The 14026-nt window shown below is 46.6% G+C and overlaps 1 protein-coding gene across 2 annotated transcripts; it reads left to right on the top strand.

Annotated features, from left to right (window-relative positions):
* The first annotated feature begins 2723 nt into the window (after nucleotides 1-2723).
* NABP1 (nucleic acid binding protein 1) lies at nucleotides 2724-12202 on the top strand. Of its 2 annotated transcripts, XR_010722103.1 has the most exons (7): nucleotides 2724-3034; nucleotides 3141-3279; nucleotides 6286-6357; nucleotides 7703-7775; nucleotides 8034-8100; nucleotides 8904-11393; nucleotides 11470-12202. XR_010722103.1 is itself a non-coding variant. In XM_066189597.1 (6 exons), the coding sequence occupies exons 1-6, from the start codon at nucleotides 2944-2946 to the stop codon at nucleotides 9089-9091; spliced, it is 630 nt and encodes a 209-aa protein (XP_066045694.1). In that variant the 5' UTR covers nucleotides 2724-2943; the 3' UTR covers nucleotides 9092-12202. The 2 variants fall into 2 exon arrangements, 1 of the variants encoding a protein (XP_066045694.1); XM_066189597.1 differs by having other exon boundaries at nucleotides 8904-12202.
* The last annotated feature ends 1824 nt before the right edge of the window (nucleotides 12203-14026 follow it).

Raw genomic sequence — 14026 nt, forward strand, 5'->3', positions numbered from 1 at the left:
AGCTTTCTGCGGCTGTGTCTCTTTTTGCATTTGAGAAAACAGGAAATATTTCACAGAATCACAGGATCAATGAAATTGGCTGGTGAGCTAGTGCAGGTTGCCAAGGATTGTGTCCAGCTGGGTTTTGAGTATCTCCATAGAGTGAGATTCCATCACCCTTCTGCACAACTGACTTGTTTTTGAGCACTCTCACAGTAAAAAAAAAGGTTTTTTTGTGTTCAAACACCAGGTGGAATCTGGTGTTTCATTTTGTGTCTCTTACCCTGTCAGTGAGAACTACTGAGAACAGTCTGTCTCCCTCTTGTTCTCTGTGCTTGGGATGGACCTTTGCAGGACTTGCAGGTGATCTTTGAAAGCCAGGCAACTTTTCTGGATGCTACGATCTCCAGGACCACCTCACAAGCAGATCACTGAAAAGGTCAAAGTCGGCTCTTCAAAATCAGAGTTGTGGTCTTGCCTTTTGTGCCACTCTCCCCTCTCAGGATCCTTGAACTCCAGTGTCTCACAGGAGACTCACTGCACCGAATGCTGACCCACCTTCGCATTTCCAAGAAGTTCTTCCTTGATTCTGAGGTCCAGCAAAGCACCACCCTTGCTTATTAGTTCCTTGATCAGACACACCAGGGAATGTGCTCTTGAACTTGCCTACATTGCTTGGGCCCCTCCCGCTGTGTTGTCATTTCTAGTTCAAACCTCTTCCTAGCAGCTTCAAAAGAAACCTTGGTAAAAAAAGAAATCCACCTCCCTCCATGCTCGCTGCTGGTCCCTGTGCTCCCTGCTGCAGGCCTGGTGCAGCATTTACAGGGGTACTGTAAATGTACTGCGAGTAATGCATGTAGTGTGTGGCACCTTGGAGCCCACATCTGGTGTCCTCTGCACCTCTCCAGCTGCTCTGGAGCACCAGCACTCGCCTTCCGGGACAGATGTTCACCTGAAACCATCTCACCAGTGACACAGCACACAAGTGTTCTTGGTGAAGTGTTTTAGTGTTTTCTGCTTTTCAGCTAACCGCACTTGTGACTTCCTTTCTGCTCAAGGCGTGCCACAACGTGAATAAACCTTCTTAACTGGTTGTTTTGGGTTTTTTTTCCTTGAAAAATTGAAGGGTTCTCCTCAAATCTATTATGCTTAGCGCTGAAAACACAGGATACATAATTATTCTTTCCAAGGGCTCTAAATAGATGTGACAGACAAAGGGATGAAGGCAGAAAAACCACCTATGGATGTGAAAGTATTTTTGTCCAACCTTTCCCAGAGACACTGACACTTCTGGAGTTAGGTTTGAAATCCTTCCCAAGTGACTAAATTAAAGCCATTCATGTACTGAAATACAGTTGATGACTCTGAAAGTTTCAGTGCTACCATATTATAGATCCTGTCAGGAGATAGGCCCCTGAGGGAGTCTGTCATTTCCCTTATCTGCACTCACTGAAGGATTCAGGACAGAAGTGGATTAAGCTCTTGGGGGGCTTTAAGCAAACTCTCCTTTCAGATTGATTCCTGCAGGCAGTGTTTTTCATTCCGAGCCCTGAGTGGCACCCAACAAGGCTGCTCTGCTGCCTACACGCAAATATTGCTCAAAATTCCTTGGGCCAGAGCTCCCGTGTGGCAGAATGCATGACCAGGCGTTTCACAACTGCTGTCATCTTTAGATTTCTGCTCACACAAATAGAAAGGGAAAGCCCAGCTAGCTAGGTTTGGCTCTGACAGGGAACAGCAGTGCACACACACTGCTCTGCCACCCTTCCTAAGGAGAGCTGAATTACAGGACGTCTTTGGGCTGTTCTGAGGCACAGTTACTTCCTTGGGACCCGCCAGCCAAGGATGTCACAAGGCTTGTGGGGGCTTGTCCACCACCTCGATGGCTTCCTGCTTGGAGAAGCCGCCCTTCCCTCGTATTTTACACCCTGCCCGTAGCCGAGCTCAAGGGAGAACGCATCTCTTCAAGAAGCTGCTGGCAGAATTGAAATGCTTTGAGAACTTTTAGTGCTCATGAGGATTTAGGCTTACATTTTAAGCACAGGAAGGCTCAAAGCAGGCTACTGCACAACCCCTGGCTTTCCCTACATGCCACGAGCATTCTGTGCCAGGAGCAGAATGATGTGGGTGTAGCCCTGCCAAGCCCCGAGGTGCCTGCAGCCCCGACAACGGCCTTTCCTGCTTGATGGAGACCAACACCAAATCTCTCCCGGAAAAAAAACCCCACAAACTAATTCACAATTTATTTATTTTTTTTTTCCCAGTGAAGGAGGGCGGAACTGCCGGGAAATCGCCCTCCGGGAAACCTGTGACAAGGCTCCTCTCAGTGTTACAGCCGGGGCTTAAAATGGCGTGGAAAGGCAGCGAACCGCTCCCTCACTCCGCTGTGCCGCACCAGCCGCTCTCGGGGCGCCGGGGGCTGTTGCCTGGAGGGAAGCAGGCGGGGGGCGGTGAGGGGAGGCACAAGAGGTGAGGGGAAGCAGGGCGAGCTGAGCAAGGACACCCGACTCAGCGGCCGCGATACAGCCGCGGCAGCGCCCAGAGAAGGAGAAGATGGCGGTGGCCGCGTTGACCAATCAGCGCGCGGCGCCGGCTCGCGCCCGCCCGTCACCCAGTCCCGGCGCTCCGCGTGCCCCGGACGGTTCCATTCGCCGCAATCGCCCCCTCCCGGCCGCCGGCTTGGTGGCGCCCGGCCGGTATAAAGCGGAGCGCGGCGCACGTGTGCTCCTCAGTGCCGGCGGGCGAGGGAGGCGGGGTGGCGCTGTGCTGCTGGTGTCGGTGTGGAGAGGGAGCGGTGGGGGTCGGGCGTGCCGCACAGTCACCGCACAGCCCCTCGGTGCTCGTGTCCCCATCCCCTGTGAGGGTCGCCGGTGCCCCCCTGCCCGGCCCCGCTCTGCTTCTCCTCCCCCGCGGGATGCGGGCTCGGCCCGCCCCGCTAGCCCTAACCCCCGCGCCGGCCGCAGCATGAGCGCGGCGAGCGATACGTATTTCCTTATAAAAGACATAAAACCCGGACTGAAAAACTTAAATGTCATCTTTATTGTGCTGGAGATCGGTAAGTGGCGCCCGGCACGCCCCACCCCCGGGCCGCCCACGCGTGTCACGGCGGGCGGGGGGGCCGGCGGCGCCGTGCTCCCCCTGAGCCGCGCTTCTCCCCGCAGGGCGAGTCACCAAGACGAAGGACGGGCACGAGGTGAGGTCCTGCAAGGTGGCGGACAAGACGGGCAGCATCACCATCTGCGTGTGGGACGAGATCGGCGGCCTCATCCAGCCGGGGGACATCATCCGCCTGACCAAAGGGTGCGTACGGGGCCGCCCCGCGCCCGCCGGGCCGCGCAGCCCTTTGTCACCCGCGGGGCCCCTCCGGGGTCACGGGGGACACGGCCGCCGCCTCCCACCCGCTCCCTGTTACCGAGCCAGCGCCCTAAGGTCACTTGCCAAATTAAACCCACCTTTCCCAGGCCAGAACATGCCTAGTGTGAGTGTACAGGCTAGGAGGGGCTTGGGTTTGTAATGAGGAGGTGGTGGTGAAGAGTTTTGGGTTGGCTTTAAAAAGCTCCCTAGGAAAATACTTCTGGGGCAGGGGGGGGAATGCAACAGTCAGTCCTGGTCTGTAAATCAAGCAGTGGAACTCCAAAGCGTGTTCTGATTTTCACAGCTAGTTCTTTACTCTGGCAGTCAGCTCCTTAATGAAAGGAGGGGACAGTTACATATCACGCAGAAAAGTTGCTTTTCATTGGAGTGATGTAACAAAAATGACAGGCAAAGGAGAACCTTTTCAGTTTCACTTTAAAAATTCATTCTAGGGCTACACTGTAGGACATGTTAATTTGGTGAGGTGCAAATAGTTCCTCGGAGGTATTTAATTAAGAAACAAACCCACCCCCCAGACTTAGTGTGAGAAAGGACGTTAGAGTCAATCTGAAAATCCTTTCCCATATCACTTAAATTGTCACTAGCAAAGTCACAGTAAATTTCATTTGAGTTCTTCATGTCAATTAGGTTACACTTTTAGAGATTCTTTACACTGATCCTTTGGCTTATGGCACTCCAGGATCTGCAGTGTGTGTAAGGTCCTGTTAATTTGTTTTTATGAAAAAGTAGGTGAAAGGTGACTCAGGCTGCTAACTGAGCTGCTTTAAAGTTGTTCATTTGAGTGTAATTCTCAGTTCTGGACTGAAATTGCATGACCCTTGCCACCAAAACTACAGCTGCTTCCTTCTATGCATATGTCCTTTTACACGAAATGGGCTGACTCCTCATCAGAGGTGGTTCTGGGGAAGGCTGCTTGCGTGGAGAGCACGTGGAGCACCGAGATGGGTAGAACTAGACCAGAGCTCTGGGCCAGCGCAAAGCCCTGTGTGTAGATGACATTGAGACAAATTAAGGGCGATACTGTTCAGCAGTGTTACTGTACTCCCTTCTGTGACTGGCTTACTGTAACGGCTCTGGTGTTTCTGTGCAACAAATGGGAGAGTCATGGCATCCTTTAATGTCAGAAACTGAACTTGGCTTGTATGTATTAAATTTATGAGCTGACGTCACTGTTTCTGGTGGGTGGCAAAGTCATGCCCTCATTTACATGAGTTGCATGCTCCCTTAGGACTGTGGAGGGAGTGAAATGGCAAAAGCTAAATCCATTCTGGCTTGCCTCTCATCTTCAGAAAACTGGCCTCATGCTGGCATACAGGGTTTTCCAAACACAATTTTACATTTAAATGGAATCAAGTGTGTGAAGTTGCCATTGCCAGGCAGGTAAATTTCAGCTCTGTAGGCTAATCTGACTTCATAGTGCAGGATGCTCTCTGATACAAACAGAAAAGCTTACACAGGCACCACGAGTAAACATGCTTTTTTCCCCCCTCTTGCTGGATTTCAAGCTGCAGATGCATCCCTCTGCAAAAGCAGATGCTGTAGCTTCCTCATGTCACTGGGTGGTGAACCCATTTACAGGAAGCTATTGCACTTAATACTTCTTAATTTGAAACTAGTGCTGGAGTTTAGTGCTTTATGGCCAACTCTTTTTGAGATAAAAACAAGTGCTTGCATACGTGGAATAACTTTGTGCTGGAGGTTGTTAGTCACATGATTTGCTGGGTCTTTTCCCAGTAAATACGTGTTTGACTTATATTTATTGTTTGGTATCTCTTCTCCTTTGTTTTCTGCCACAAGACTGCCTGACTAGCTGGCTATTGAAGGTTGAGCAGTGAGGGAATCTTTAAAGTGGATCTATGAAGTGAAGAACACGAATCCTTGTTCTGGATGGAAAGCTCCCAGGACAGTATCTGCAGTTACAGTGCCTGTGCTTTCCTGCTGGTGCTGAAGTGCAGAGCAGGTTATCACTGCACTGGCAATGCTGTCCTCTCCTGCCAGCCTGACTCCTCCCTGGTGCCTCTTCAGGGCCCTGCCTGTGGCCGGATGTCTCCCAGTCTCAGCAGAAAAGGCAAAGGGCAAGAGGGAGGTTTCTTATCGCTGTTCTAGTGAGCGTAAGGAAGTGGTGACTTGTCCAGAGTGGTGACTCCCATGAGTGCAATTGCTGAGGTTCCCTGTTCTGTGCTAGAAGACACATATTCTTTTTAACTCACTTACACTGTGCCTGTGTCTCTGGTCTGCGTTCTCCTCATTCTCTGTGCATACGTAGTGATGCTCCTCACTGGAGGGAACAATTACACAGAAAGTTTTTTTTATGGCTCAGATTTCAGTGCTTGATGTCAAGTGCCACCATAAAGAATAGAGTGCACTCACACTGTCTTTGTAAGGGAATGTTTCTGCAATCAAAAATGATTTCAGTGTGTTTCTATACATCACTTGGAGTTCAATGGCCTTTAAAAATCCCAGTCTGGTAGGGACCTATATTAAGAATGTAATCATACACATTGATCATACACATTCAGTAACAGTAGCTGTTCTCCAGCAAGCAGAGGTGATTTTTCCTGGCTCCTGCAGAAAGCAGAACTGTGAGTTGTCACCAAATATAACACAGAAACTGCTTTTGGCAAAATGCCTTTTCTCTGCAGGACAAGTCATAAGGGTTGCTCCAGTCAACAAAAGAGCATCTACTCTCAAAATAATTGTCTCCTTTCCTGGAATTGTCAAAGCAGTCTGCTGAGCTTCCGGTACCTTTTGCCAGAAGTAGTACATGGAGATCTATAAACCATTGGTGTTGGTGACATTGGGGTCCCTGGGAGTTTTTTTAGTCTGTGCTGGTGTGTAATACTTGTTAACTTCCTGGAAGATAGCATGCTTCCACTTCCTCTCTCAGCTCATTCACTAAGAAACTGCTTCACTTCTCCTTTCTTTGGCCAGGTATGCATCTCTGTGGAAAGGATGCCTGACACTCTACACGGGACGAGGAGGGGAGCTGCATAAAATTGGGGAGTAAGTATTGTGTGTTCAAACTTCTCAGCAGAGTGTCATGGTAAGTATGAGACCTGGTAGCTCTTAGGAAATGGAATTTAGGGCAGCAAAAGTGTGTTCTCAGTTGGTCATGGATGTAATGAGCTCTGACCCTCTCTGGACTGTAGGTACTTTGAGGAAAATTAGCTTCCATCACTGGCACAGGTCTAGGAGGAGGAAATGTATAAATGACAAGGGACTGGATCTGCATTGCTTACCTAGGCCTTATCTTGATTAACCACTTCATTTTGCTGGAAGCCTTTTGTACGGGTGTCATCCTTGAGGAGCAGGCAATGCAGAGAAGGAAGAGCAAGGTCACTCCAGTGAATCATATCCAAGCAGAAGCAAGCCCCATTAAACCTCCTTTAAACTGCCCACAGACTGGGGCAACAGCTCCTGCCTAAGAACAAACATGAGTAACATAATTGAGCAATAGAAAAAATAGCAACATTTTCTAACCAGAAGAGTACTTCCACTATTGCACAAAGTGCTGTGGGAAACCTTGTAGTCATCAGGGAAGTGGGGCTCTGTGGTTGCCACATATATAGTTCAGGAATGCCCAGTGTTCAGATGGATTTACATGAAAAAAACTATAGATTGTATTGTACAAAATCTGTTACTTCAGAAGTGTCACCCAGCTACTCTTCAGCAGGCTGGAGTGATGAGAGTCCTTAACTGGGTTGTGTCTCCCAGCAGCAGATGGGAGCTCCACTTGTGTTTAACCATTCCTAGCAGTGTACCGATCCAGCTCTTTCTTCCTCTCTGCCATAATTTCCATGTAGTGAGTTGATGGGCCTATTCTGCCATAGTCCCTTTGAGTGGAAAAGGATGCTTTGAATTTCATGGCCTGTTTTGGGCTCCTCTCTATTATTGTTAATGGGGCACTCATCGGATAGGAGCATGTGGGAGTGAGTTTTCTCTAGAGGTGTAATGCAATCCCTGTCTGGGAGCAGGCTGGGTGACTCAGTGCCTCAGGTGACCTTGTGAGTGGGTGCTGGACAAGATTGTGCAGCTGGAAGAGAGACAAAGGGAGCCCTTTCATCACCTTTTGTTTTATTTAGGCCAGTTTACCTCCTTGAGTAAATGAATACTTGCCTCTGCTTGATGGAAATGCCCTCACCAGGAAGATGTGGCAGCCTCACCACAAGCCTATAAAGGGATCAAAGAGCCTTTTAATACCTATGGATATTCTCTGAACAGTGGGGTCTGGATTAATTACTTCTAGGTGGTGGGATGTGTCAAGAACATATGCTCTGTGAATTGTGGAGTTGAGAACTCTGTTAAAAAATGGCTTTATAACTTTCTAATAATCCTGATTTCTTCCCAGGTTCTGCATGGTGTACTCAGAAGTGCCAAACTACAGCGAACCCAACTCAGAACACGTCGGGCAGAACAAACTGGTATGTTAAACTTGTCTGAGGCTTCTGTCCTAAAGTGCTCTTTGTTCTGAATATTTCACACTAGGCTGTGATCAGATGTGACTCTTCTGGAAAAATGGACTCAGTGATGTATAGCTAAAAATGAAGCAATAATTGGAGTAGCAAATAAATTCCATGTGGAGCCACTGTAAGAACACAGGGGAAAAGTCAGCCCCTTTCTGTAAAAATGTGATTTTTCTCTGATCTATGTATTTTTTTTTTTTTTACCTTTCTCTAAAGGCACAGGGTGAACAGAATAATCTTTCTGCATCAAGTGGTATGGGTACTTGTACTTTTGGGCCACTGGGTAAGTTTTTTTCAGTTTGTAGAAGTGAAAAAATGAGAAACACTTAGTGGGAATAGAAATTTATTTCAAGGGTTCTCCATTCTTGGAATTAAAAAGCAAGCCAGGTTCTAAAAAGTCATTCAGACTGGGGCCTGAACCTCGAGCATGTCAGCATGAGCATTTCCTAAAACTGTTTTCAGGATTGCTTCTGTAGAAGAGGAGAGTAGAATATTTGGGGTGCCTGTATCACATAAGGGGTCTTGACTAATCTGAAATAGTGATGCTTTTGAAAAGGTTTTGCAGCATGAGAAATTCTGCTTATTTAAACTTCCTGAGACATTGGCTTTAAAAATGACTTCAGTCTTGTTACACAACATGACTTTCTTGCCTGGTTAGCTCCCAAAAAAAGAAGTGGTGGTAATCTGAATTCCAATATTTAACTTACTCCGATCATTTTGTGCTGTGTTTAGACATAGAATCTTGAATATGAAAACGCTTTAAGGCCTGGAGCAGTTATAAGCTGAGAGGGCACTTTTAAGTTCTGGCCTGCCTACACAATGCCCATACTCAGTAGCTGGTGTTAAAAGGCTGTTATCATGACCCTCCTTGCTTTAACTGAGAAAGGGGAGTAGGGATGGAGGGAAAGTAGTTTGGGAGGGGAAAGGTAAGCTGTGATTTGGGGTCTTGCAGTGCCAGAGAGGCTTTTCCTTCTGGTCTTCAGGGTCTGGTGGTTACTGCAAACTCCATGTTGTTGGTAAATTTGTTTAAGGAATTGGTGATTTCAACCCATGGAACTTGTGATAACGTTTTTTCTGTTTCCTTAGGAAATGGTTTACAAACTGGACCTGAAGCAAGTGGATTTCCATTCACGTATAACCACGGCCACATTTATGCAGGTAGTGGGAGAGGCAATGGACGAGGACCTGTAAATCCAGCACCAGCTAATAGTGTTCAGCCTCTTCCCCCTGCTGTCAGTAACGGGAGGGACCCACGCAGGGCCTTTAAAAGATGACTATGCCAAATGTGGTTGTACAGCTTGCTTAAACTCTACACTCTACTTGAACACTTACTGCACTTTTATTTATAGTTAACTGTGAACCAGTTTGTCCTTTGGGGTTTTTTTTTTTACCTTTTTGGTGTATGGAGCAAACTTGATGTGATCTATTTCTTGTTTTGCATCAGGGAAGCACACTGAGTCTTCCCTGTACGTAAAGGAGGTAGGGGGAGAAGGTGGATACAAGGAAGTAAGGGTCACAGGTGCAAGTGTCTCAATTAAAACTTGGTGCCCTTTGCTAAACAGAAGAAAATTTCAGTTACATACATGTATTTCTGTTTCTTTTGGTCAGCCATGTAGCCTTAATAGGTCTACTCTGTCCTGTGCACGCATGCGTTGACTTCCATTAGGGATAATGGGAGCTCTTCTTATTGGAAGAGAAATGAAGGGGAAGAGCAAAAACGCTCTGGTGAGCTAGGTGTCCTGGGAATGAATATGGCTTGTGAAAGCAATAAGTGTAAGGAAATGGTGGTGCCAGACCTAGTGGTGTCTCTGGAATCAGAGAATGGATAGCTCGGATCAAAGCTGAAGGTGTGCTGAGTGTCTTGAAGCTTGATTCTGATTCCAGAAAGGTGTACACTACTTGAAAAATTCTCTCTAAACACCATTATCACTGTCGAGGAAGGTGACACTGATTTTTGCTTTGGATAGAAGCTTGGATATTTGTTCTTGCTTTGTATGAGATAGCAGAATAGGAGGAGCTAAATTCAGACAGTGTTGGGGAATATGCTTTTTGTAGCCTTTCCTTGTGTAAAAGCCCAAGGTTACTTTGCAGGAGCCTGAATTTCCAGGAGCGGACTGTTCTCAAATGCTGCATTACCCATCTCTTCAATGAGTCTGCCTACTCCTCCTTCCTTCATTCACTTTTCCAAATAAATTATGTATTAGATGGAGCTGTATATGTGGATTGCAGAGGTACTGGCCAAGCACACAGCTGCACTTCTGATGCTGTTAAGCTTTCCTTCCTCTGTTTTATATGAAATATGAATTATCCCTTGAAGAGCCCCCTCCATATTCTGGGGGGCAAATAGCTGGTTTTATTTCTGAGATCACAAATGCCTTGACTCTAGATGAAGAGTCCAGTGCCATATTTCAGATCAGGTTCAAAAACAACTTGGAAACTGAGGTGTCATACTGGATTCATCTGTTTAACTCTTTTTAACTGACCTCTCAAATAAAACAAAATTGCACTAACCACATCAAAAACAAATCTAACTTTCTTTCTGTCAAGCCATAAAGACTTCATGACAAAAGGCAGTTTCTGAATTGTGAGTTGTCTCTGTGGTTATTCATGTTGTTTGAATCTACTGATGTGTTACTAATGTTTACAAGTTGTTTACATTTGATACTTTTTGCTTTTGGTACTCTTATCATGATCTGTTGAAAAATTGCTTCTAATTGGTGCAAGTTCCCTGCTTGGTGTGGAATGCCGAACTTCTTTTGAAGTGCAAGCGTCGGCTACAACCAAGTGCTGAAGGGAGGTTGAGAGAGACCTGTGTGCCCGGACACCTGAGGTCTGTTTGTCTCTGCTCTCCTAAAGCGCTTTCGTGGTACTTCCAGGTGGAACCAGTGGAACTTGTTTTGGACACAAGAGGATGCCATGCCTCAGGAGCTCCCCTCTGGGTGCTGCTGTGGAAGAATACTGCTCATTGGTGATGCAGAAAGCAGTCATTTCTGGGGAAATGGTGTAAGGAGGCGACGTGTAACTCAGGGACTTCAAATTGCTTGCTAGTTTAAATAAATGTGATGTTTAGTCCAGATGCATGGACAGCCTCTTCCGCGGTGTTGCTCTAAGACATTTGATGTGCTTGTGAGGAGAAAGCCAAGAGGACTTCTAAACCCAGGAAATCTTTGATGTGTTCCAGAAGTACTTAAGATGTAAGTACAGTGTGAGAGCCATGCTGCACAGTAGCAGCTGTAAAGTTAGCAAGTGAACAGTGCAGGTGATGGTGGGGACTTGGTACTCATTGGAGTATCTCCAGTGTGCATCTCAAGTCTTGGTGGTCTAAACTTCTGTGGCATAAAGAAGTTGAAATCAAGAGCAACCCTGTGTTAGTGTGCGCTGAGGTGCCTGATGTTTGTAGCTCTGCATCTGAGCTTTTATTAAGCTGATAAACACAATACTTGTTCACAAATTCCAAGTAAAAAGTGATGTGATTAATGCTAATAAGTGGCATAAGATTAAAACCCTCCAGTCAAGTGGATGACTGATGTGCAGTCGGGAGGAAAAAAGCAAGAGACTGGTCTTCACCTTCTCAAGGTTAGTAGCATTCCTGCTTTCCTGTTTCTTACATGAAACTATTGCAGTTTATTAATAAATTTTTACTTCTTTGCAGGGGAAATCTGTGCCCTGAAATGGACATGGACTTAAATATAGTTTTTCAAGGTCCTCTGGTACTCCACTGAACCTGTGACAGAGTTGTTTCCCTCAGAGGTATCAGTGTCAAGATAGTGAGCTCTCAGCTTGCAGAGGAATCTGGGAGCCTGCCCTAACAGCTGTTGGGATCATACCACCTCGGTTCACAGAGACACAGACACACATCTCTCTATGCAAACAAGCAGTTGTGAATTACTGTGACATGCTAAGGCAGTTCATTGGTGCTCAGTGGTTAAGTCAGGGAGTCTACAGATGTCTTCCTGTTACTGGTTACGCTACATTTAGGGTAGTCTCATGCTGGATAATACAGATTTCTAAAGGAAAAAAGGCACTGGAAAGTGTTCGTGTACCCAGACACAAACTGTACGGTGCTGAAGTGCTGCTGAGTAGTCCCCATACACTTGAATCACAAGATACCCTGTTCTCATCACCTGACAACAGCTCCCCCTCTCCTACCTGCCCCAGCACAAGGACAGATGGCAGAGTGGCAGTGGAAAGAGTTCTGCAGTATTTCTGCTGCCATCTGTGTTTTTCTGTCCATCCGCTGCATGAGTCACCTTGATTAAAAGTGGCAAAGCAGTTCTGTACTGTGAAATACTGTAACTTTTGATACAGGGGAAAGTCCTAACACCCCATGTGCACAGTGAAAATGGGAAGGTGCTGTAAGAACAAATACAAATGCTGGATCAAAATGCAGGACCTGAAATGTAATCTGCCTTCACAACTTGTTTAATTAGCTTTGACCATAACTTTGACTGCAACCGGCAGGTTGCAGTCCTGTGATCTCCAAATAATGCTGCTCTTCAGCATCACAAATCCCAAGGGAGGGCCTTTGCACTGAGTGCTTCTGCAAAGCTGTGATGGATGGTACAAAACACCTTTTCCACCTCAGTGCAGTGTCTGTACAGACAACCCCCTTAGCAGCATTGCAGGGCTGTCCAACATCTTCTCTGGACAGGGTGTGTTCAGGAGACAGGTGCTGTTCCCTGAAACTCCTTATGTTTTTCATAGACATTGAACCATATGTTTTGTAATGACCTGGCTGCTATGGCCAGCTGTAGCTCATGTACATACTGCTAAAACACAGGACCTTTCCCCCACTATAAGGCAGTTTTTTTCAGAAGCTCCTGAAGTGCTTTTATAGGACTAGGAATTAGTAAAAGCGGTGGGGTTTGGAGTGTTTTTGGGGAAGTCTCCCGGGCTCCTCCATGCCCCACGTGCTTTCACCTGCGAGGTTGTTCCCTTGCTTCTCAAATGCTTGTAGATTTGCCCAGTCAAACATGCTCTTTGTCCTTAACCCCTGAGCCAAGCAGTTATTTGCACTGCGTGTGTGGTGTCCAGTGGTGCTTTCCCACGGGATCCCGGGAAGAGCCTTGCTGTCTCCCTGCAGCCCTTGCTGGCCGCTGGCTCAGGAGCTGCACTCAGTTAATTTGGGGAATTGCCTCTCAGCCCAGCACCTGTGCATGCTCTTGGGAAGGCTGCAGGGCTGTGACTGCCCATTCCAGACCTGATGAGCTCTATTAATGACCGCAGTGGAGCTCCCCTGACTCTGCAGTGCTGCAGGGTGAGCCTGGCCCTCCCTGCTGAGGAGCACAGGGGCCTCAGGCATCCCAGGAATTCATTAAGAGATGTTCTTTCTGTCTTCAGCTTTCATCATCCTGCTGAATCCTTTATTGCTTCCAGAGAATGTGGAATTGTTATGGCCCTTTATGGAGATTCTGCTCTTTAATTCTGTGATGGACATTTGTGTGTGTCTGTGTGTAACTGGGATGAGATTAATCCTAAACAAGCTGTTGATTAAACTACTGGAGTTCAAAGGGATTAGGAAGAAAGTTTGGAAGTGACTAAGGGCAACTCTTAAGGACTTCATTTAGGTTTTTAATTTCTCTAAGTTGATGATTTTTTTTTCTCATAAAACAATGCAGTTGTAAGAGCTTAATCTAAAACTGCCCTCCCACAGCCTCAGCTGATAAAGAATATCTGGATTCAGACATGTCCTAGGAAGTAAGATTGGGGAAGGAATAAAACATCAGGATGTAGCTCAGAGAAGAAGACTCTTGTGCTCTAAATGTACATTCAGAGCTAAATGTTTCCTTATTATCCGAGTTTAAATGGGATAGTTTTGGCTGTGTAGAGTGCATTGTAGGGCTGGCTAGCTGCTCTGTGTTTAATAAATTTCCATATAAAAGACAAAATTGGCTTTATGCACCATCAACTGTGACTCCATGGGAGCACAGTTGTATGTTGGTTGTTGTGTCAGCAGAGCCCTCTACCACGCTATCTTTGGGTTCGTGTCCAGAGGATGAAATGGCTTTGCAAAGTACTGGACAGCTATTTGGGAAATTTGGAACTGTGCTTCTCCACTCTACATCCCTTGGAGCTCACTGGGAGATCCCACTGGCTTCAAGGATAATTTGGATTAGGTCCTGTGTAGATAGTAGTTTCTTATCTGTAAAACTGGGATAAAGTGGTAGTGCACATCTAAATTAAGATGCTAAATTCATACTTTTTGGTGT

This window comes from Chamaea fasciata, unplaced genomic scaffold (assembly GCF_029207755.1).
Source record: "Chamaea fasciata isolate MVZ Bird 193981 ecotype frontalis unplaced genomic scaffold, bChaFas1.0.hap1 SCAF_8, whole genome shotgun sequence".
Taxonomy (NCBI): domain Eukaryota; kingdom Metazoa; phylum Chordata; class Aves; order Passeriformes; family Sylviidae; genus Chamaea; species Chamaea fasciata.